Source organism: Onychostoma macrolepis, chromosome 18 (assembly GCF_012432095.1).
Source record: "Onychostoma macrolepis isolate SWU-2019 chromosome 18, ASM1243209v1, whole genome shotgun sequence".
In the NCBI taxonomy this organism is placed as follows: Eukaryota; Metazoa; Chordata; class Actinopteri; order Cypriniformes; family Cyprinidae; genus Onychostoma; species Onychostoma macrolepis.
This window is the reverse complement of record NC_081172.1, coordinates 1,863,617-1,888,993: the sequence shown is the minus strand read 5'-3', so window position 1 is coordinate 1,888,993 and position 25,377 is coordinate 1,863,617. Positions and strand designations below refer to the sequence as shown.

The window sequence follows — 25,377 nt, the reverse complement described above, 5'->3', positions numbered from 1 at the left end:
TTTATTTCCAAATCATTCATAATTGAAGAAAATTGTTCAATGTTTAAATTAATATTATTATTTAATTTTTTTAGTCAAGCAGATTGCTGTCACTGTTTAGTTTTTATTTTATTTTATTTTATTTTATTATTGCTTTTGTCAAGCCCTTTATAAGTTTTACTGTGCTATTTTGCAATTTTTGGACATTTGTCCACATCATTTTCATGGTAAAGAAATTTCCTCTTACTAACATGATATTACATAAAATAGAGTGTTTTAAATATTAATATTAATAATATATAGTTATTGTTAATATTATTATTAATAATATAAAATAATATACAATATAATAAATATAAAATAAAAATTAATTAATATTAATTAAAATAAAATGTAATCATTAGAAACAAATTGTATTATCATTAATATTATTTATAAATAAAATTATCATTAGTAGTAGTGATTCAACAAATAAACAAACAAAATGTGTTTGTATGCATGTGATTCTGCCTTCGAATCTGGCCAAAAGAATTGGGGGTGTCTCTAAGATGCTTTAAAATGTTGTCTAGAGTTGATGACTCCAAAGCCTCACAATATATGACAACAGGATACACAATTTAAAGACAGCACACATAAATCTCACAGCTATTTAACACAGAATATGTGCAATTATCCAGTCATGTATGTACAGATGAGACACACACACACACACACACACACACACACACACACGCACACACAGTAGCCTGCTGATTGACACCAGTCATGTTTCACAAAGACTGCCTGTGGTGCTTTCAACACAACAAACCTGCTTGTTTACATTGATTGCACACACATATAGTGGTAATTGACACACACACACACACACACTGGTTAACACAATCAGCCCTGCAGATGCTCTCTGAATCTTCATGTTCGGCTGCCAAACAACTAAAGCCAGTCAGACACCGTCGGCGTCGCAGTCAACACTTTCTCATTTCGTTTGCAGAACAGGTCATGTTTTTACCTGCAGATGCTTATAAAATGTCACGCTGTGAACTCAAAATCGAATAAAACAATTCATGCATAAATGTTAAAACTCCTAAAGGAAAGGTTTGTGAGCTTGCATACAAATTTGCTGTTGTGATTCTTACAGTTTTTTTCAACTGTTTACACACAAAATCTTTACTTGTCACACAATTTCTGAAATCTGACACTCAAACGGCAGAAGCACACACCAAACCTGCAAAACCAGACACTGATTCTAAGCCTGCAATTTCATAAAACACTTTTTGCAAAACACAACACACAGTTCTGTATGTAACACACAAAAATCTATATTAATATTCAGTATTAATAATCAATATTGAGGCAAAGGTGTTTGCAAATGTTTGCTTTTGAGATGTGTTTGTGATATTTTGAATGCAGTGCTTCATTTTGCAAGAGATGTGAGGCACTTTGCATTTCATGTGTGCAATTCTTGGATGTGTGTGTAAAGTTTTGAAAAAAAAGGTTTGAAAATGTGTGTATGCAGCTGAAAAACCCCAGTAAAATTCAAATGAAAAACTAAATAAATACATATACTATTATTATTATTAAATACATATAAATGTAAAAATTAAATCATAGTTAAATAAAAAATAAATATAAAATATAAAAATATTATAAAATTAAAAATATAAAATTATTATTATTATTTAATATATATTAAATAACTAAATAATCTGTTAATTAAAAAAAATAAAAAAAATAAAAAAAATTTGTTTAATGTTTTTTGTAGATCAGTTCCTCTGAAAACGTTTCAGACTTTCAGAAAAGTTTGTGAGCTTGCATACAGACTTGCTGTTGTGATCAATTACAACACACAAACCAATGACAGCGACATCAAATCTGATGCAGTGTGTCATGAATGTGAACATGCATAAACGAGCCGCCTAGGGTTAATATCTGCTGGCGTTTTATTGAAAAGGACAGTGTTTAGTGATTCTGCTAAATCAAGAAAGTCATATGGACTTTTTTGAGTGAACTATTCCTTTAATATAAGCAATAACTGTCAAAAGGGCATTTTTGAGTTCAGACTGGGTGTCCTGTTCTCATTTTTCACTCTCAGTTGAGATTGTTTCATCTGAATTTGTGAAATCTCATGAAATCTCATGGATTTATTGGGAACAACTCTATCTTCATGTTCTTGGGTGGGACTTAGGTTTGTACCAAATTGTATAAAATTGTTTGTAAACATTAATCTTTCCCAAGTTTGATTTTGGTTGGCTATGAATGTCATGAATTTTGTGAATCTACGAGTCGTTCTGAGTAACCCGAGAGACCGATAACTCACAGAACCTTCATTAGATCCAGAAAATCAGCTCATCCCGTCAATGCTGCCCTCTTCTGAACAGTAAAAGCTGTTTTTCTGTTGCTCGAGGAACATTAGTCCCTGAGGTACTGCAAACAAGTAGAAACTGGATTCATTTTCTTTAACAGACACTTTAAGGGACTATACTTTCTCCTTAACTCAACCCTCAAACCTATAAACTCACTCAAACAGAGATCCAGTGCAGTAAATAAAAATAAAAATATAAAATCAATATAAAGTTCAAAAAGAGAAAATGATCTGTGCTGTGCCAAATAAAATAAAAATAAAATAATACAATTAAAAATAATTATAAAATAAAATACACTGACAGTGATTTATACTGAAAAAGAACTTGACATGAATAGCAAAATAAGATAAAACACATTGACAGTGACCTGTGCCAGACAAGAATTGGACAAAAAAGTAAAGTAAAGTAATAAAAAAAGAAAATAAATAAAAATAAATAAATATAAACACATTTACAGGTCTGTTCTGAACAAGGGCTTGACAAAAAAGCACACACACAAAAAAAAAAAAATAAAAATAAAAATAAAATAAAATAAAATAAAATAAAATAAAATAAAATAAAAACTAAACAGTGACAGCTATCTGCTTGACTAAAAAAATAAAATAATAATATTAATTTAAAAATGGGGTATTATGGGTGATCCCTAACAATTTTCTTCAATTAGAAACTACACATAACACACTAGCAACCTAATATCTGTTAAAAAGCACTCAAAACACAATAGTAACCACACAGCAACACCCTGGCAGCACCAAGCATCACAGTGCTGCAAACAGAACAAATATCTTCTCAGGATCATCATTTATCACACACAGCACTGGGCTATCTGAGACTCCAACAATCAGGTCAATCTCACGGGGGTTAACTTTCATATTTTCCAGAGGGCTCAAAAACGTTTTCGTGTTTTCAAAGGGCCACAGGAGGAAATGCATTCATGAGCTGTTCCTGCACAAAAACACAAACACCCACACAAAGAGCCCGGACAGATACAACATCTCTGTGGAGAATCACAGCCACATCCTCGGAGGAAAGAGTCACGGCTCCATTGAGATTTCATTGAGATTAACAGTCAATCGATACGAGCAAACACCGGAAAAGATTAACGCCCGTGTCGCCAGGTCCGGTTTGATTAAAAGAACATCTTACAGAGTGTTAAGGTTGCTAAACATGAAGATTAACACCGGGCTGATATGAGCCAAACACTGACTGACCTCTTCATTAATGGATTCCAACAGTTTAATGCTGATGTTCCCAAAAACCAAAGCATTTTTGCTTTGTAATGTCCTGCAAGATCACGCTCGGGGCCAAGCTGACAGACTGCTGCCCCGTTTGCTGATCTTATCGGGACGGGAGATCATGGAACGAGAAAAGAGAAAGCCCAGAGTAAAACTGAGACGCAAGCTGTCATTGACTCAGCCAGCCATTCCCGATCCTGACACAAAACCTCAAGATCAGCGGCCACCAAAAGAATTTAGGTACTTAAAGAAGAAGTTCAGCCTAAAATGAATAGTGGATGGAAATGCACTCACCCTCAGGCCATGCAAGATGAGTTTGTTTCTTCATCAGGTTTGGAGAAATGTAGCATTACATCACTTGCTCAGCAATGGATGCTCTGCAGTGAATGGGTGCCGTCAGAATCAATCATTAAGACGTTTTTAACTAAAATACGAGTCCGTAATCCATAATAACGCGTCCTCCAGTGAAAAAGTGCATCTGCTGTTGTCTCTCACATTAAAATCCAGCCACATATTTGTTTAGAGCTGTTTTGGCTTGTAAACGGTGCTTGATCTGTGCAGATTTCTCTCTTGATTCAGAACACTTTTTCACTGAAGGAAGAGCTATTATGGATTATGAACTCGTATTTTAGTTAAAAACGTCTTAATGCTGGATTAGTTTCAGCTTTTGTCTTCTCCAGATGTTAACTGATGGACTGGAGTGGTGTGGATTATTGTGATGTTTTTATCAGACTCTCATTCTGACGGCACCCATTCACTGCAGAGCATCCATTGCTGAGACACTGATGCAGAGACACATTTCTACAAACCTGATGAAGAAACAAACTCATCCTAATCTTGGATGGCCTGAGGACGAGGATATTTTCAGCAAATGTTAATTTTTGGGTGAACTATTCCTTTAAGACACAATTAACATCTGAATGTCACTGCATTAGGTAGTAAAAAGTATCAAATAAAGTGTCATTTATTGTAGAGAATGATTCATAAACACATTTAACAAATAAGTTTGCACACTGTAAAAAAAAAAACGGATTTTTAAAGCTATAAATAAAACAGATTTCATCTTTCTGTTTCAGAATCTCACTTTTAATGTGTTTCTTTGTAATTAATTGTGAAACTTACTACAAACTGATGAGCAAAAATAATTGTTTTAAAAAATAAATGTTTTTTGAGACAATGAGCAAAAATGGTGAAGACGAGAGATTCGATCTAATTCAACGACAGAGCTGCTTTGCAACATTGGCATTGTTATTAAATCTGAATGGAGCTGAATAATGACACTATTGTCTTCTGTAGAGCTGCTTTACAGATGAAACTGAAGTTTCATAATTGGCAAATTTTGAACACAGTTATTGTCCTGTGAAGCTGCTTTGAAACAATCTATATTGTAAAAGCACTATATATATATATAAATAAAGACATTCAGATTTTGTTCAAACACCTTCTGGACCCGCAGTGTGTTTCTAACCAATGTACAAACATCTCCATAGTTCAGCGATCTCAGTTTCTGTCCATAATTATCGAGCTTGTACGTTGCGCCACGGCTGCTGTTTTAGATTATTCTCTATTTCAGTGGTCTTGAACTTCTGGCCTAGACAACACACACAAACTAGACCACCTCAGAGGACTCTACGCTTTCAACTGTGAACAATTTCACAGCTCAATGAACAATTTTCACAACAATGGTCTCCCTCATGCCACAGAAAATAAAATTCTTCCTGACTATCACTCCCACATCGACTCGAGCTGCGTGTCGTGAAACAAGCCCGTCGAGGAGCCTGATGATATTCCACATGAGCGCTGTCCTGCTTCACCAAATATAAGAAATGTCTAATTTAAGGAAATGAAAATTCTGCCACCATTGACTCATCCTGATGTTGTTCTAGAGCTGTACGATTTTTCTTTCTTCTAACACAAAAGTTAGGCTGAATATTTACATTGCTGTTTCTCAATATAGCGGACACAAGAGGAGAAGATTTTTGTACATAATGATCAAAATTGTGTCTTTTTCTAACACAAATCTGTTAGAAAACATAGCATTAATACAGCAAGGACATACTAAATTGAACAAAAGTGATAGTATATATATATATATATATATATACACAATCACTTTTGTAATATAATTAAAATATAATATATGAATGAAAACATACACTTTCATAACTGTTTCTTAACACTTATGTACACTTTTAAAAAGTGCACTTTGTAATGATGTCAAATTAAAAGTTTCACTTAAAAGCCTTTTGTTGTGCTTTAAAAGAATCACACTTATTTTGATGTGTTGACTAACATGCTAAAGCACATTTAAAATACCTGATTATAACTGTTACTGTAGTGTGTTATTCGATTGCATTTAAAGGTAATATTTTTAAATGCACTAAATTGCAACTTCATCACTGCAAATGTGTAATTACAAACATATTTAAATGCATGACATTCACATTTCAGTAGAAATGACATTAAAGTCTATTTAAGTTGACCAAAAATGCTCGTCAGTATATTCAGCAGTACACTTGAATCATATTTCAAAGACAGCGTAAAATTACATATAAAGTCCTAAACACTCAACCAACTGCATTTAATATAAATTTAACCTACAATACATTTTCATTGAACTGTAAATGACATGCAATTACAAAAAGTGTCAGAAAACATTACGTTTAGAGAAAATGCTATTTCACGTTCAATGTGTTATCTGCTGTTTCTTTGCAATTAATTGTGAGCTTTAATTTTACACTTTTTTTCAGTGCATGATATTTTCATGATAAGTACTTATATAAAAGCATGCTAAAGTGTTTGACTTTTTCACAAGGGCATTCCTTTAAAAGACAAGTAAAGTGGTGTAGAATAAACACACACAAGCGTCCCTTCACGTCCATGTACACTCTCAGAAATAAAGGTACAAAAGCTGTCACTGGGGCGGTACCTTTTCAAAAGGTAGACTTTTGTACCTATTAGGTTCAAATATGTACACTTTAAGCACTAATATGTACCTTTAAGGTACCAAAATGGACCCTTTAGGCACAAACATGTACCTTTTGAAAAGGTACCGCCCCAGTGACAGCTTTTGTACCTTTATTTCTGAGAGTGTACGGTGACGTCTTTCAGTCTGCAAATTAGCAATACATTAGCTTGTCCTCCAGTCCTGTGTTCAACGAGTTTCTCACACAGTAAAATTAACTACCTTCATCTTCCAGCCGACTGGCCTCAAGGCACCAAACAGAAGTACATCAAAGTCTCTATTAGGTGAGAAACAACTCGTGCGCTCCTAAGTGCTTCTGGGTAGGAGTTTCTAAATGAATAAACAGGTCAGCAAGAGTTAGTTCTGTCCATTTGGAGGAAGTGACCCCTGGAGGATGATGGGCCAGCTTTTCAACTCTACAGCTTGACTTCATTATGCCTTTTAGCATGAGAAAAGACGCCGCTCTCTGCACACGGCTCGGTAAACGTTAGCTGAGGACACTGTAGGGCACAAGGAAGGGAAAGTTTTGTACAAGAAATGATTTGCATGCCGAGAGGGGTTTGACTAAATACAACTGTAATGAGAGTAAAGGCAAACTTGATTGCTTTTGTTTACTAGAAAATGGATAAAAATTGCTAAATGCAATTTACGTGACTTTGGAAAACAGTTTTCATCAGTTAGATTAAATGAAACTAATTAAAACTGTAACGCAGCTCTTATTTTGCCAATTAAGCTGCCACTCAAGTTTGTGTCAAGCAGTGTTAATTTCGTCAAAGATGACGAACTAAAACTCATTTTGAATGACAAAAACTGTGATGAAAATCTATTGAATAAAAACGAGACGAAAAAGTTAGGGAGGGACGATTTGGGAAGAGATTCATTCAGAACGAATCTGCTGCGTGGTTAAGAAGTTAGATGCGTACATATGAAAAAAGAACTCAATTCAGTCTGGTTTTCTGAGCGCAGACACCGAAGCAGCGCCTCTCACACAGTGCACAAGTATACTCTACTGCGGCTCATGAACAGAGAAATACACACAAAATGATGTCGAATTGTCTGTTTTGACGAGTACCCACGTAAACACAGTCGGTTACGTCTGATGTGAATGTAAACAGTAGGGAGAATATCGGACGTGTATCAATACATTGCATCCGTGCATTCGGTTTTAAAGGGACAGCAGCAGAATTTAGTTGCTATTATCTGTGGCATAATCAAGCAACAAAAGAAAGACAAAAAACACTCTAGCCCCAAAGATTAATCTAAATTTATTTATAGAAATAAATATGTCTGCTTGAAAGAATGAAGAATGTGGTAAACAAGTTGTTATATCGAATGCATAATTAGCTTTCATTGAAAAGAAGACCATGTTCTTGTTCTTTATGAGTAGTTTTATTTAATTTTAACATAAAGGCATGTTGTGTGTCACTGCAGTTAAGTCGGTGTCTATCATGATAAAACCTTAACATCAAACCTAGTGAATTTGGAAATTTTAGAAAATCCTTAATAAATGCATTAAAACTAAACCCATTAGATTTTAGCCGACTAAATTTACTGTAGATTTAGTCGTCTAAAATCTTATGATATTTAGTAGACTAAAACTGAAAACAATTCAGATGACTAAAATATGACTGAAACTAAATGGCATTTTAGTCAAAAGACTATGACTAAAACTAATTCAAAATTTGCTGTCAAAATTAACACTGGTGTCAAGACATTTTTACTTGCATTTAAATTCAGCAGGAATTTTCTGATCATTAAAACTGATGGATATACATTACCATTCAAAAGTTTGGGGTCGGCAAGATTTTCAAAAAATAAATTAATACTTTTATTGTTTTATTTAATTTTTTTCCTATTTATTATTTGATTATTTCTTATTAATTTATTCTTAATTTATATTAATTTAATTAATTTTTACAGCAAATATATTAAATTAATCAAAAGTGATATTAAATAAATTTATAATGATAAAATATTATTTCTATTTCAAGTAAATGCTGTTATTTGTAAATTGCAAACTGTAAATTTAAAGTATATAATAAAAAAAATATTATTTTCAACACTGACAATAATCAGCATATTAGAACGATTTCTGAAGGATCATGTGATGCTGAAATGATGCTGAAAATTCAGCTTTGATCACAGGAATAAATTACATTTTACAACATATTCAAACAGGAAACATTTGTTTGAAATCATAATAATATTTCACAATATTAAAGTTTTTACTGTATTTCTGATCAAATAAATGCAGCCTTAGTGAGCATAAAAGCCAAAAACATTAAAAAATCTTTATGCAAAAACTGTTATTAAATTTCACAAAGAATTACAAATAAACAGCAAACGTGACATTTTGAAGTAGAAAGCATGAAATAGTATTTTAATATCAAATCATTTTTACAGTGTAGTGTAAACCCAAACATGCTTGTTTATCCCAGTTTAATGTGCAGTGTTAACTGTAAATATATGGAGTATATTGACTTCCTGAAGAGTGCAAACACTTCTGGATGGAATCACTAAGAATTAATAGCACCGACTGATAGTGATTCACTAAAGGAGTTATGCAAATCAGGTAACGACACAAGCGTGCCCATAAAATCTGTGCTGAAAGCAATTTGCATGGTGCAATTCCCCATCTCGCAGGTCGCTTCTGAGCGCTCGGTTACTTCACTGGGACTTACAGCATCAAAAAAATCATGAAAATGCGATCCAAAAAATCAGCTCTTTTAAATATGTGAACATAAACCCATTTACAAACTTCTCTCCATCATTTGATCAACATAAGCATCTTTTTAAAATCACTTTCTAAATATGAGCATTAGTGATAGTGTGGCTTGACTTAGTAAACAGCTCAGCTTGTGTGTCGCTGATGTTAATGAGATACTGATCCACACAGCTGGAGGATCTGCTGGACATATGACGTCTGGAGCCTTTAAAGAGCTGCTGTACACAAAAACCCATCAGAAACACACCAGCAACACAGTGTGTGTGTGTGTACAGATGATTTTACCCTGAAGCAAAATAATATTTCAGAAGAAAACTGACAAGTTGCAGAAAGCAAACATTCTCTTCTCTTAGATAAAACCCCTGACTGGTTTCAGTTTGAATGCGTTTTATCTGCGTGACAAATAAGATGCGTACAAAGAAAACACAGTATGCTTCTTGTTTGATCATCTCTTTTAGAGCGTTGCATGTGAACTATCTCTCACCCAGACTCATATACACAGTGTCTCTCACTTAACCTGGCCGAGCAATGAACCCTTACGATAAAACCTCCGAGAGCACAGATCTGCTCATCCCAGAGCCATTTACATACAGCATCAGGCTCTTCCGATGAATCCTTCTCCAGAGCTTTAAAGGAATAGTTCACACAAAAGTGAAAATGTGCTCATCCTCAGGCCATTCAAAGAGTTTGTTTCTTCATCAGATTTGGAGAAATGTAGCATTGCATCAGTGTCTCAGCAATGGACCACTTTTCACTATCTGGAGGAAGCCTTATTATGAATTATGAACTCAGATTTTAGTTAAAAAACGTCTTAATGCATTTGTTTCTGCTTTTGTCTTCTCAAGATGTTAACTGATGGACTGGAGTGGTGTGGATTATTGTGATGTTCATTCTGACGGCACCCATTCACTGCAGAGACACTGATGCAATGCTACATTTCTCCAAATCTGATGAAGAAACAAACTCATCTCATCTTCAACAAATGTCAGTTATTTATTATTTAGGTGAACTATTCCTTTAAAGGTGCAGCGTGTTATTTCTGCACAGTTGGCTGCACCAAACAGAAATAACGAGGAGGGAATTCACTTCAGATTATTTGCATGTGCTTCAGCTTTGTTCTAGCACCTGATTCACTAAAGGAATTATGCAAATCAGGTAACGGCACAAAATGTGTGCTCAACACAATTAGCACGGTGAAATTCCCCATCTCGCAGCTCGTGCAGATTGTTAGGTTGATCTGACATAAGGTTGCTTTGTAAGAAATTCAGTGCAATCATAATCACTAACTGTGTAGCTGCAATCTACTTTAACAAGGTGCTACATTTTCCTCAAAAATAGAAAGAAAAAGGAAAAAAAAGGTCACAAACACGCATTCTTTCTTTGTATGTAAATTCAGCTTATTATAGATTACACTATTAGTATGCACAAAAATCTAATAACAAACCCATAATGATAAATGATGAACAACTTGAAAAATCCCACAGACTTACTGTACATTTAAGGACAAACCCAAGCCATTTCTAGAGACCTGTTCTAACACACTGTAACTCCTAATCTGAGCCGTACAGCTGTTCGCCTGATGTCTTTTACATTAATCAACAATATGTCACACTCTGTGAGAGAAAGAAATAGCGGGAGATTTATAAAGAGGGAACGACAGAGAGAGAGGGATTGCTGGTATGCAATCATTTCATATGCTTATTTACTAGATATGAATAAATCATCATGCTAATATATGTAAAACACCAGCTTTAGATATTCATGACGTGTCATTGTGTGAAATTATTTTACTCTGAATATGCTGGGTGAAATATGTGCATTCAAGCTGTATATCATATATGCAGTATATGCATTGCACAGAGAGGCTCAGGCACACGTCGGATCGTATGCATGAGATCCTGGTCTTTAATCTCGGGGCGCCGGAGCTCATCCGGTCGGGCAGGTGGCGGCTCCGGGTGGAAGAGCAGATTTGCTGTAATCCACAAGTCAGTTTTTCCACTGATAACAACCACAATAAAAAGACCACCAAACACACCGACGTATGAAGGAGATTTTAAAACAGAGTTACAGCTCTGAAACTGCACACTATTTCAACCTGCAGCATGATAAAACTGTAAAAAAACACAGACTTACAATGAAATTTATTCAATAAATGTATCCTTTTCTTATACTGTATATAATTATACAGATTTAAATTTTACATTAAAAGATTTTTAACCTTAAATTTGTAAAATATCAATTTAATATGGCAATCCCAAGCTACAAATGGGCTAAAAATCATAATTCATTAAAATTAATAAAAATAAATAATTAATAGTAAGCATCATGTATTGAATGATTACTAAATAAAAATAAGACTTATTATTATGTAATTATGTATATGTATGCATGTATATATATACTTTCTTATATATTGTATATATACTGTATACTGTAAATTTTATTGTAGTATAATTTCTAATTTATTTTAAGATTTGGTAAAAAATTTTTATTTTTATTTTTATTTATTTATTATATGATCTAATGAAATATATAATTACTCTCTCTATATATATTTCATTTATTTAATGAAATAATAAAAGTCATAAATAATCAATTATATATATGTGTGTGTGTGTGTGTGTGTATATATATATATATATATATATATATATATATATATATTTTTTTTTTTTTTTAAAGATTGAGGATAAGGATAAAATATTTCCACTACTAGCCAGTAGTGTTTGTGCCATTATAATACATTTATTAGATTAAACTTTAATTTCTTGATTTTCACTGACCTGGTCAATGTAAGTACGTTGATACTTTGACAATATTGTACTTGTTTACAGTCGAACCAGTGAAGCTTTACTGTTGACTGATTATGAGGTTATGACTGTCTCTCATAAGTGAGGTAGTAAAGTTTATCGCTCAATACTGCATGATGCTCATTTCTGATCTGGGTACAGCAGCTGTGAACACTAAACATTGAATATGTGCTTTTTTTAGTGCAGATCCATGTAGAGTCAAGCTCTTTTCTATTCACAACTCTGAAGAAGAGCAGAGTTCGAGCCGAGTGTTATCCAAAAGTCTAAATGCGAGTGCCAAGTTTGCTTCTAGCTTACATTTCTGTAATATTTCTTTATCATATCAGCACAAAGAAATGAATGCATGCTGGGATTTCACTGCAGAACTGATAATATTATTCTGTTGAGCAGAAAATGTCAATATTTTAGCACCCAGTGCAGAATGAGATCAATGCAATATGATTATTTATATCATACACGTCGATGTTACAGAGCAAATGGGATTAGTATTTTTCATAACTACTGCTATTTGAGATTCTAGAAAGAACTTCTGAACAAAAATATGGGTTTGATTGTGCATTACATTAATGCTTTTATCAAAAGCAAGGAACCACAGCAATTTGTGAAAGACTCAACAATACTTATAATATGCAGTCTATCTACTGTACATTGTTCACATCTCCTCACCCTCCTCAAATCACGTCTGTGTTAAATACAGAGTCAATATGACTGTCCCAGATCTCAAACACAGACAATGTAAAAGTAGAAACAAACATCCAAACGCAGAATCAAAACACAAACTACGCTAAATCCAAAAAAAGCAGGTTTCTAAACGCTGAGCTACAAGTTCAAACCAACAGATCAATATGTGCGTGCGTGTGCGTGTGCGTGTGTTTATGTGCCTTAAAGCAAATGGATTCTGCCTCACGTCAACGTCAACGTGTCAACACAAACTAATCTGGATTATATTCAAATGAAAGAGAGATTTCTGAACGTGCCCTCCAGAAAAACACAGATGAAAGGAAAATGAAACTGCACAAAGGTTTGAGCTTTTCTTTACTGTGACATCTCATGACAACATGCCAATCCGAATTAATAAGAAATGACAGCACAGGCTGAGTGACGTTCGGTAAGTGTATGAAATCTATAGACTGACACCTGGTTCCTATGGCAACCTAAAGATGGTCCTGCAACCTGTGAAACAGATGCTGTGTGTGTGTGTGTGTGTGTGTGAATCTAACCATAGATGGTCTGCTGTCAAAGGTTGTGACACACACACAAACACACCTCCAACAAGCACATATAGATGTTAAAATGCCACAGAAACAGCAGAAGGACATCCGCTGCAGGTCATCCCTGGTGTGTTTAAGTGTGTGTGTGTGTTTGTGTGAATGTGCAGATCTGAACCTTAAGTTGCACAGTTTTGTCTTTTTTTTTTTTTTTTTTTAAATCAGTGTTTATTTTGTCTTTCTTAAAGGGACAGTTCACCCAAAAATGAAACTCATACAGGTTTGGAGTTTCTTTTTAGCTGTCTTTTAGCTGTTGAACACAAAAGAAGATATTTTAAAGAATCTTGGTAACCAAACAGTTGACGGTAGCCATTGACTTCCATAGAATTTTTCACTATACTATGGAAGTCAATGGCTACTGTCAACATGAAGGTAAGCAAATGATGACAATTTTCATTTATGGGTGAACTGTCCCTTTAATATCTATAATTCACTGTGTGAAACAGCTTGAGATTTAGATTGAGACTATTTCATGTGTAAAAAAAAAAAAAAAAAAGTTACTTGCTTCATTAAAAGTGCATTACTTCAGAAAAGAAAAAAAACCTCAAAAACAAACATCAGACATCTACATAGCCTATGAAAAAATAAATAAATAAATAATGGAGCATCAAAATGACCAGTAATTATAGTGAATGTAAAGATTCTATTTCAAGAAGTAAACATACAATGTAAAATCATACACTAAAACTGAATACACTTGATAAACTGCATTTCAAAATTAAATAATCTAATCAAATAAATAAAATGTTTCTCCCTCTCTTGTGTGTGTGTGTGTGTACACTGTATATATAAACTGTATACACACACACACATACTGCATAAATACATTCTTAATGCATTCATAATGAAAATATTACAATGACATCATGTCTCAGGCTCACACTTTTAGAAAATACAATGAGTACAAGATCAAAACCAAGTTCCATGTGTCGTACTGTTTTATAATGTATTACAGTCTCTAAAAGCATGCTCATGAATTAACAGTGTGTATGTTAATGATTTATGAAAAGATACAGAGGATTACAGGATGCGTTATTAAGCATTATGAAAACGCATCATATATACAGGTTTCGAGAAAGACTAAAAATGAAACATGCTGTCTTTAAAGGTTTGTGTTAGCTTTATTTTAAAATAACTGAAGTTTATGGCATGTCCTTACTGAGATCAGGCAATGTGTGTGAGATTGAATCAGAGGGAATTGCCTTTTAAATGCTCTAATGTCAGGTGTGTGTGTGTGTGTGTGTGTGTGTGTGTGTGTGTGTGGAGGAGAGAATAACCTTGCAATTCATTCACCTTTTACTTTCAAGAACAGTTATGTGTGTGTGTGTGTGGCCTTTAATTCTCTTAGCTTTCCAAGCAGACAATCTGTGGTCAGAGGCACAGCAGTGTGTGTGTGTGTGTGTGTGTGTGTCTCATCCTTTGACAGCAGACCATCTGTGGTTGAATCAAATTTCGCAGGTGAATCTGAATCCTAGAGAGTTTGTTCCAAATTTATCCATAAAACACCGATGTCACACTGTCCTGCTGCCGTCAGCGTCACAAACAACGCAATAGAAATATTTTAGTATAATTATAATGTAGTTTGCAGACATACTCAACACACAGCTTCCTCTCCAGTCCAGCCAGATCATTTATACAAACAAAATAAAAATAAAAACAACTCTCAAAAAGCATGATTATGACATCACAGCTCATTAACATATGACCGCCCACATTTAAATATCATCACATGTACTGTTTTTGGTGCAGTAAAAAATGATATTATGTTACACAGAGACTTAAAAGAGTACAAATAAAATAAACTGCTACTAAACCGAAAAATATGTCTCCTTGAAAAGCATGAAAGAGGCTTCAGAAGAATCCGAGCATAAACCTGCATCACGTATGATGTTTCTCAAACACTGTGACGTAAACCCGGCTTGAGTATCGACGTGTGACGTGTTGTTCTCAGATCTGAACAGAAACCATGTCAGAAAAAAAACACACCAGCAAGCCCACAGAGACGGTAAAAACCGGAGCAGGAGAAACTCACCATCCATTGCGTACTTCATATCCAGGGCAAAGAGGTTCCACATGATTTCAGCACTGGTTCTGCCCATATTCAGCTCTTGAGGGAACCTGAAATTACATAAAAACAGACATCGTTACAACCATACAGCAGTTCATTCAGCCCTCACTCCATCAGAGTCCATGATCTAGTGGTCCTGGTCTTCAGAGCTCTTAAAACCACATAAAGATCCTGTTGTCTGTGGTGTATATCACATGCAGCAACTAATTAGAATAAATTATTTAAAAATATATATATTTATTTTTTATAAATATTTATAAATAATACATAATAAATAATTGTATAATTTTTATATTAATCAATTTGTTAAATATATTTTTTATTAGAATCATTTTTATTAAAAATCTTAAAAATAACTAAATAAATATTAAATGAAAGAATGAATATTAAATATGTGTTTGAAGGCATAAGGTAATCATAATACATTTGTTAAATATATATTTTATTGACTTTTTATTTGAATTATTTTATTTTCTAAGAAAAAAAGAACAAAAGGAAGAATTAATAATAAATGTTTGAATTGAAAGTCGTAATAAATTTGTTTAAAATATATTTTAATAATTTTATTAGAATAATTTTGTTAAAATAAATGCATCTCAAAAGAAAGAAAGAAGGAAAGAAAGTTAAAAATATTTTAACTTTTTATTTGAATTATTTTTGATAAAATAAATCTAGAAAGAAAGAATTAATAATAAACATTTGAAATGAATGTCATAATAAATTTGTTAAAATATATTTTAATAATTTTTATTAGAATGATTTTGTTTAAATAAATTTAGAAAGAATTTCTTAAAATATTTTTATTAATAACTTTTTATTAGAATTATTTTTATTCATAAATTCCTAAAGAAAGAAAGAAAGAAAGAAAACGAAAGACGAGAAATGAAGTAATGAATAATAAATAGGCATATAAAATGAAACGATTATTGTAATAAATCCAGCAGTTTCAACTCTAGTCTAGGTCTGGTCTTTACTCCATCTGTGAAACTCCACCTGCTGCACAACACACAAACCATCAATGACAGAGACAAGAGAGGTGTACAAGGATCCCGTCCCGTTTTACACACGTGTGTTTTTGCACATACGAGCACATTCTGCTCACGGCCACCAATTTCACCGCACTTCCCGCCGCAAGAGCTGTTTCCATGGCAACCGCTGCCGTACCGTGTCAGCTAGTGAAGCGATCGTTTCTCTGCTCCCCCACTGATCAAAAACAATCTCAGATCAATCTACGCCAGACTCAACCTGCTTTAATTGCTTTAGGAGCACCAGAAGAAGCTCAGAGACGGACACATATGAATGCAGATAACACAGGATGATCATGAACTCTCTCTCTCATAATGATAGAAGGACATGTTCCTAACCAGTCATTTACTGCGCTTCATTAGGGAGCGCTTCTCCCTGTGACTCTGCTCTGTAAAAATGAATTTTAGACTTTCACAAAGCATAAAAATCCAATTTGGTTTTCAAATCGTTCGGACTGACCAGCCACGCTGTCGTTTTGCAAATGATGTTCAGATAATACTGTACAACAGGGACTTAAATTCAGCATGAAATGTCGTTCACGAGACGTTTGCTTCTGTAAAGTGATTTATTGTGCAAAACTGATTTGATCTGATGGGAGGAAGAAGGCGGAGGATGTCATTATTATTATGATGAAAGATTAAGAAGACAAACATTGTTTGTTACAACAGCGCACACTGATGAATTGTTCATAAAAAGACTAGGAACATGCATTAAGGAAATACAAAAAGAGTCATGTTGACTAAATATTTGAAGCTGCTGTAAGTGTGGAAATAGAGGATGGAAAATCAGAAATCATCAAATCTATCATTTAAAAGTTTGGGGTCAGTAAGATTTATTTTTATTAAAGTATCCTGAAAAATAAAAGGTATCACCGTTTCTACAAAAATATCGTGCAGCACAACTGTTTTCAACATTGATAATAATCAGAAATGTTTGTTGAGCAGCAAATCAGCATATTAGAATGATTTCTGAAGATCATGTGACACTGAAGACTGGATTAATGATGCTGAAAATACAGCTTTGATCACAGAAATAAATTACATTATAATATATATTCACATAGAAAACAGTTATTTTAAATTGTAAAAATATTTCACAATTTTACTGCATTTTTGATCAAATAAATACAGCCTTGGTGAACAGAAGAGGCTTCTTTCAAAAGCATTAAAATATCTTACCAACCCAAACTTTTGAACGCCAGTGTAAGCTTTTGAGGAATTGCTGTAATTCACATAATCATGCATATGCTGTGTGTGAAATGGTAAATTCAGATGCAGCACGAGATGATAATTCAGCACAAATCTCTACAGACTCTATTCATACTTCATTTTCTACAATAAATTTCAACGTACCATCTGATTTTGGAATTTCGTAAACTTTATACCTTAAAAAAAATCTCACACTGACTTGACAGAATGTTCATCACTCGAATCGAGACATGATGTCATTGTAATATTTGCATAATGAACTGTGATTGGTTTTCTCTATTGCAACATTGCAATCATCCTAAATTTCATCCTAAAACTTACACCAAAAACACTGCTCTGCTATAGACAGACAAAACAACACAGAGTTTCTTGGACTGTGATCCATCCCGTGACAGATGGGTTTGACTCAACTGTTCCAATTTAGAGAACACTGATTAAAACTCAATCACAATCAAAGTCATTTCTCTCAGATGCAGTGTTACTGTGTTTTGCTTTTGTAGAGCAGAGTTATTCCTAAGCAAATCTAGTTTTCCTTTTCAGTGGTTAACTGAGACCAGAACTAATGACCCTGTAAGTCCAGTAAACATCACACACACACACACACACGCACACACAAAGAGAGCGAGAGACTCCTGCAAAGGGTGAAATAAAAGATAAGAAAGAGTTGAATAAACAAAAACGCTTGAAGCGAAAGGAGAACAAATCGAGGGAAAGACGATTCTTCTGTGTTTGTTCAGGATGCTGAATTATTCACAACTAACAGCTATCAATGTCTGTTTTGCACACACACACACACACACACACGCAAGCACTCACACACACGCAAGCACTCACACACACAAACACACACGCAAGCATGCACACACACACACACGCAAGCACGCACACACACACACAAACACACACGCAAGCACTCTCACACACACACACACGCAAGCATGCACTCACACACACAAACACACACGCAAGCACGCACACACACACACACGCACACACGCAAGCATGCACTCACACACACAAACACACACGCAAGCACTCTCACACACACACACACACAAGCACGCACACACACACACACACACACATTTGTTTTTGTGAAAAGTGGGGACTCTCCATAGGCGTAATGGTTTTTATACTGTACTTACTGTATGTGCTATTGCCCTACTACACCAACCCTACACCTAAACCTACCCCTTACAGGAAACTGTGCATTTTTAATTTCTCAAAAAAAAAAAACTCGCTCTGTGTGATTTATAAGCGTTTTGAAAAGTGGGGACATGGGGTAATGTCCTCATAAGTCACCTTCTCCTTGTGATACCTGTCATACCCTTGTCATTATACAAATTTATGTCCTCATTTGTCACAAAAACGCGCACGCACACACACACACACACACACACCCCGCAACACACACACACACACACACACGCACACACGTCACATATTGCATTTCATTGCAATGTGCTTATGAAATACTGCAATCTACAGACATGTTCAGAACATCCCAAAATCATTCGTCTTACAAAGGAAAGCTTTTATTGCTGAAACATTGCTCTTTAATATCTCAAGATTCTCAGAAAGAATTCCCAGTTATGTTTAATTGAAGCATCTCAGATGTTTCCCCTTAAAAATGTTCAATCGGTTAGAGTGCACAGCTTTAAAATGAATATGAAGACTTCAGACGTTTGAGATTTTTCTTTTTATCAGCCTCATATTGGGTATTTTTGGAAAATAAGGCATTCAATAACTGACTAATAATCTTTTCTTTGCCATTAAAGTGAAATTACTGAACCTAAACATAGAAGCCTGATAAAAATGCTCATTTAAAAGAAAAAAATCTCAGATGGACTTTGCATCTTTAGTCTTCATATGGTCAGATGATTTGATCTTGGAAGAATTTGATGAGGAATGGTCGAGTTGATATGGAGGAAGCTGATGTTTAAGTTGCAAAGGTATCTTTATTGAAGCAGATTCCTCTGAGGTCACTGGAGAAACATCTGATAAACTCAGACCATTGCTGTCTAGGAGAAACAACTGATGGCATTGTATATATATTATTAACATATTAGTTTTTCTGTTCTGTGGAAAAAAAAAACACAGCAACAGAGAGTATAGATACATTCAGATGGCTTCACAGTGTGTGTGTGTGTGTGTGTGTGTGATACGCACTGGTTAATGATGGGTGTGTAGGCCATTCTGTCTTCATCAATAACAGACACCATCAGCGTGATCAGTTTGGGCCAGAAGTCCAGGTTCTTGATGGACGGACCCTGTTCCTCGCGCGGCAGATCCTGCTTCTTAGCCTGCAAAGACAGAGAGACAGAAGATTAATACAGATAATGAAAATCTCTCCTTCTCCCACGTGTTTAGAGTTTAAATAATTCAGTCCAGTTAACTGATGGGACAGAGGAGAATCTCAGCGCCCGGCACTCCGGTTAAGTGTTTTTGCTTCAAAAGACACATTTTATTAGGTGGTGTGAACACACACACACACACACACAGAGAAAACTCAGATTAAAATCATTTATACTGAACGCATTAGTATTTAGTGTTTCCTGCCCTTTAAGCTCATTAACGTCTTCATTAATTATGTAAATCCTGAGTTCTGCAGCCAAACCATTTACTAAAGCAATTCTCACACAGTCAGTGTTTGGGATCCAACTAGTCTGCTGTTATTCTAGTAGAATAGAATACTATCTGTTTGGATTGGTAACAACTCAGCAGTAAACAGGAGGCCTCGAGATGGCATAAAATGGTGTCAAATACGTTTTTTAAATAAGTTAAAACAAATGGAAATCAAGATATTTCTTTTCTTTTTTTTTTTTTTCTTTTTTTTTTTTAGTTTTGCCAAACTCTAAAATATTTTTAGGGTAGTAAAATCTTTGTCCTTAATCCTTATGTGGTAAATCATTGGCTAACAAGTGTGGGATCCCTGAGGCACATTCCGTTCCTGAAATGTAATTATTTTAATTAGTTACTTATTTTGATCTATGGACACTCCTAGTTTCTGTAAAAAAAAAAAATAAAATTAATTTTGCTGCAGATGTACCTGCATTACTGCAGATGTACCAGAGGAAACCTATTTGGTCTACATTTGAACATTTTGTTGTGGAAAGTGGGACATCTTGGAGTCAAAAAGGTTGAGAACTGCCGCTCTAAGTCATTAATAATGCCTGTAATCAACAGTATTAGGAAATTTCAAGATGTTGCATTTGATCTTAAAAGTCTAAATGACATGGCAATCCATGACATCTATCATCTAATGCAAAGTAGAACAGGATGTTTGATTTGATAAAATAAAATAAAATAAAATAAAATAAAATAAAATAAAATAAAATAAAATAAAATAAAATAAAATAAAATAAAATAAAATAAAATAAAATAAAATAAAATAAAATAAAATAAAATAAAATAAAATAAAATAAAATAAAATAAAATAAAATAAAATAAATCTGGTGTGAACAAGACATCACATACAAGTAAGGAGTCAGACCTGAATTCAAGTTTAAAATAATGCCTTAAAAGCTTTTCAGCTATGGGCATATCTAATAATCTGTGCAGCCTGGGTGGCATCAGTAGGAAAGAAAGGTCATTTCAAAAGTCAAACAATTACACTTTTCATAAAAGATAGCAAAGACTAGACTTTTTTAAGGTCCGGTATGTATACTCAAAAAAAGAAAAAGGAAAAAAGGCTTACAAGGCCAAATATTCATGAATTATGCACAATAAAGCCAGGAATGTGTATTGCGATAGTACAAAGTGCAAGTTCAAGGATTTTTTTCCCCCTCTTCTAAACTGACATTTAACAGGAGTTTAGTCTCGCTCTGTGACAGCACTTCTGCCGTTTCTCATAACCTCAGAGAGGTTGACAGTGACAACATTAGTGTTTAACAGCGAATAACCTGTGAAACACGCACTTAAGTCATATCTACTGCAATGCATTCAAACAGCACACATCTGCTGAACTTGCTCTCTAAAATTTCTTGACCTTTATAAATAGCAACACCAAGGTCATGGGTTTGATTCTCAGGGAATGCATGTACTGAATAAAATACAAACCTTAAATGCATGGATAAAAATTCTGCTAAATGCATAAACGAGAATTCAACATGTTTTTATAGAGATACTTACATTGTAGGCAAACACTAACATATTAAAGATGTATGGAAACAACAGAAAAATAATAAAGAGAATCACATTTATCGTTCCTAACACGGTGGTCAACCGTACTGCTATATGAATGCAGCCTAAATCCAAGGAAATTCAGTGTGCATCTTTAGTGCTCACATAGCTGTAAAGACACCAGCTATTACACTGTGAGTGTAATCAGCTGAATTACAGGTGTCACCATCTCTTGGCAGACAGGTCAGAGTTTACTCCGGGGGGATGTTTGTTTATCATGGATCTGGATGGTAAAATCAGCACCCTCGCTTCCCTCCCCTGACTCTCCCACAATGCACTTCTGTCTGACATCAGGCCAGGCTTATTTGATGGACAACTGGGCATCATGCCAGGTTTATTTCGGGCATCTCTCTGGGCTGTTTTCCACGGCAAGACAATTCTCAGTGAAACTCGAGAGCTTTGGAATTCTCCGGTCTCTGGGAGTTCTAGAATTAGATTCCAGTAGCAGTGCGGGAAAAGTGAGAGCCGGAGCTGTCCATGGTACTGAAGCATAATTTACTGTCCTCATTCGCTGTCCATGGTACCGAAACACGCAGTGGAGTCTGATTAGTTATATTATGACAATTAGTAATCTTCAGTAGATTTCAGTGTCATTAAAGAGACAATTTTGCATAATTTCATAATTGTTCCTCATTTTTAAAATTGCTCATTTCCAATTCTATTTAATTATAATTCCAGTCAAGTTTTTAAGTCATAATTTAGTTTGGTAACACTTTATTTTAAGGTGTCCTTGTTACACGTTACATGTACTTACTATTATAATAACAATTAATTATGCATAATTACATGCAAGTAACCTTAATTTCTAACCGTATTTCTAAGGACGTAACTTTCTGAAGTAATGCCTGGTGACAATTCAGCTTTGCATCACAGGAATAAATTATATAATTTTTTTAAAAATATATTACAATAGCAGCTATTTGAAATTGTAATATTATTTCATTTTTCCCCCCTCTTTGTACTGCATTTTTGACCAAATAAACAGCCTTGGTGAGCAGAGGAAACTTCTTTCAAACACACACACACACACACACACACACACACACACAAACAAACAAAGGGTCAGTTTACAAAAACATTTTAAAATGGTCAATTCAGCATTTACTAATAAGGACAAAAATGCATCATGGATTACGTAACACACACTAAACATGCTCTGTGTCACTGTATTCTGTGGTGCACACAAGAAAAATGAAGTGCTGTTTGTTTTTGTACAACAATAAGAATTTTTCTCCCTTTCTCTCATACACAGTACTTCCTGTAAGGCCACAGCAGCGAGTGTTTCGTTTATTCAGTCATCTTATCTTAAGTACCACAAAGCTGAATACTAAGACCTGTGTGTGTGTATGTGTGTGTGTGTGTGCGCTAGTCTACATTTACAGTAAGTCCAGCAGTAATGTTCTGCACACACCTGCACATATACACTCTTAAAAATAAAGGTGCTTCACGATGCCATAGAAGAACCTGTTTATCTAAATGGTTAAAAACCTTTAACATCTGAAGAACCTTTCTATTTCACAAAAGGTTCTTTGTGATGAAAGAAGGTTCTTCAGATTATAAAAAGGTAAGAAAGAGATGGTTCTTTAAAGAACCTTTGACTGAATGATTCTTTGTGGAACCAAAAATGCTTCTTCTATGGCATCGCTTGAAGTAATGCACCTTTATTTTTAAGAGTGTGTGCTGTTTTACAACGTAGTTGGAGCCTAATAAGTGACTCATAAGCGAGTTTCACAGGAGATCTTGCTGACATCTGTGTTATGTTTTTGGGTCTGTATTTGGTATGTGAGTGTGCAAAACACAGTTTTACTGAAGGAAAAAGCATCTCCTTGAGGGCGTTGAGTAATACATGCTGAATTAGATTAAAGTCAGAGCAAGAGTACAACACCAGCTCACACTCCTCTACTGCTGCATCTGAAGAATGAAAGAAACGCCTGTCCTCGATTCCTATCATGAATGTGGAACAGCATCATATGTTACATTCACGAAATTAAAGATTTATAGTGCTAAAACACAGGCAACCCCAAGAAACCACATAGCAATGCCCAGAATGCCTTATGAGATACACAGAAACAGCCTGATGACCGCACACAACCACACACAACACCCTAGAATTAAAACAGCAGGTTAACACAAATCACAAAGTCTTCAGAAAATATAAGCGTCTAGTTATTGAATTCATTCCTTTCTGAATGTCTGTTTGGATCATTTGCACTTTACATTGAACTGGCTTTATTAACTTTATTGACTGTGTGTGTGTGTGTGTCACATGTCTTATGCAAGTTCACAGCAACAATGACAAGAAAGAGCGCCCACATCTGCCTGTCGTCACACTGAGACACAAGTAAGGTCATCACTATGACACACACAAACACACACAAACACACACACAGTCATGCACAATGACACACTCTCCACACAAAGACTATTTCTCATGCAGCTGAGTCACTCCACCCAAACGTGAGATTAAATGAGGGATGGATTTTCCTCAGGGCACATGAGTGAGTGTGTGTGTGTGTGTGTGTATGTGTTTGTGCGCATCAGATGGTGAAAGCATGTAACTGATTGTTGTAAAAAAGAGGATCAAATTCCAGGGCAGAAGAAGAGGATTTTGGAAAGATAAATATTTTATCCTTATTTAGCGTGCATGTGTGTCTGTAGGTTGTATAGTTCAAAATAAAAATTAGATATGGATCATTTTCTCAATTGTATCAAAAAATTAGTTCTGTCACCTTCTGTCACCGCAATTACAACGGATTAAATGAGAAAAGGTTTATATCACATTGTTTAACTGTTCTTTTTCCTTTCCTTGTGCATATTTAATCAATGCACGTTCTTCCAAAAGAAAGATGTTAGCCTTTTGAAATCATTAACGTTCAATTATGTAGATAGAAACATGATTTTTCTGGATCGTGTAAAGTGGGCTGGAAGTAGGAGTTTGGCACTCATTGGCTGAAGTGACATTAACTGCAAAAAGAAAGCTGTTTCGGAGCAAATTAATGATGATTATATTTGAAATGGCTGAGAAATCACGTAAAGAAACGGACAAAGAATCGAAAAAAACATTATGATATACAGTAACCCCTTTCTAATTCATCCAGTCGGTGTTTGATGTTGGATGGCTATAGAAACTAATGCATTAAATAACATTAACATCCATGCATTTGGAAGACGCTTTTATACAAAAGCGAATCCACCTCGACACAAATCAGTGTGATGGCATGCATGGAGATATCATGATGTTCTGTGTCCTGATCTTCCTGACAGATTCATAATGGACTCTTCCGTCCTCATCCTCCCCCTGGATGAAGATGGACCGCTCCAAACGCTCTTTCTGTGGTTATTTTCTGCCCTCAATATAGAATCAGTGATTGTTTGTGGTGAAATGAGGCTCTGCAGCGGGTCTGAAGTCATTTCATCCTCACAGATCTCACCTCAAGCCTTATTTTAGGTTGCTCATTTATTGCTCAAGAGACTAAACGTCAACATGAAACAGCGTTTTACTATCCTTATAAAAATCTGAGCAGAGTTTGAGACGCAGTTGAGATTTCTTC

At 34.7% G+C, this 25,377-nt stretch overlaps 1 protein-coding gene across 1 annotated transcript in view; it reads right to left on the bottom strand.

Moving 5' to 3' along the window:
* The window catches only part of LOC131524658 (protein unc-13 homolog C-like), a 169,715-nt gene that overhangs the window by 59,894 nt on the left and 84,444 nt on the right, over positions 1–25,377 (bottom strand). Inside the window, 2 exon segments of the mRNA XM_058751895.1 lie at positions 15,375–15,460; positions 19,814–19,947. Of these exon segments, the coding sequence (XP_058607878.1) occupies positions 15,375–15,460; positions 19,814–19,947 (220 nt within the window).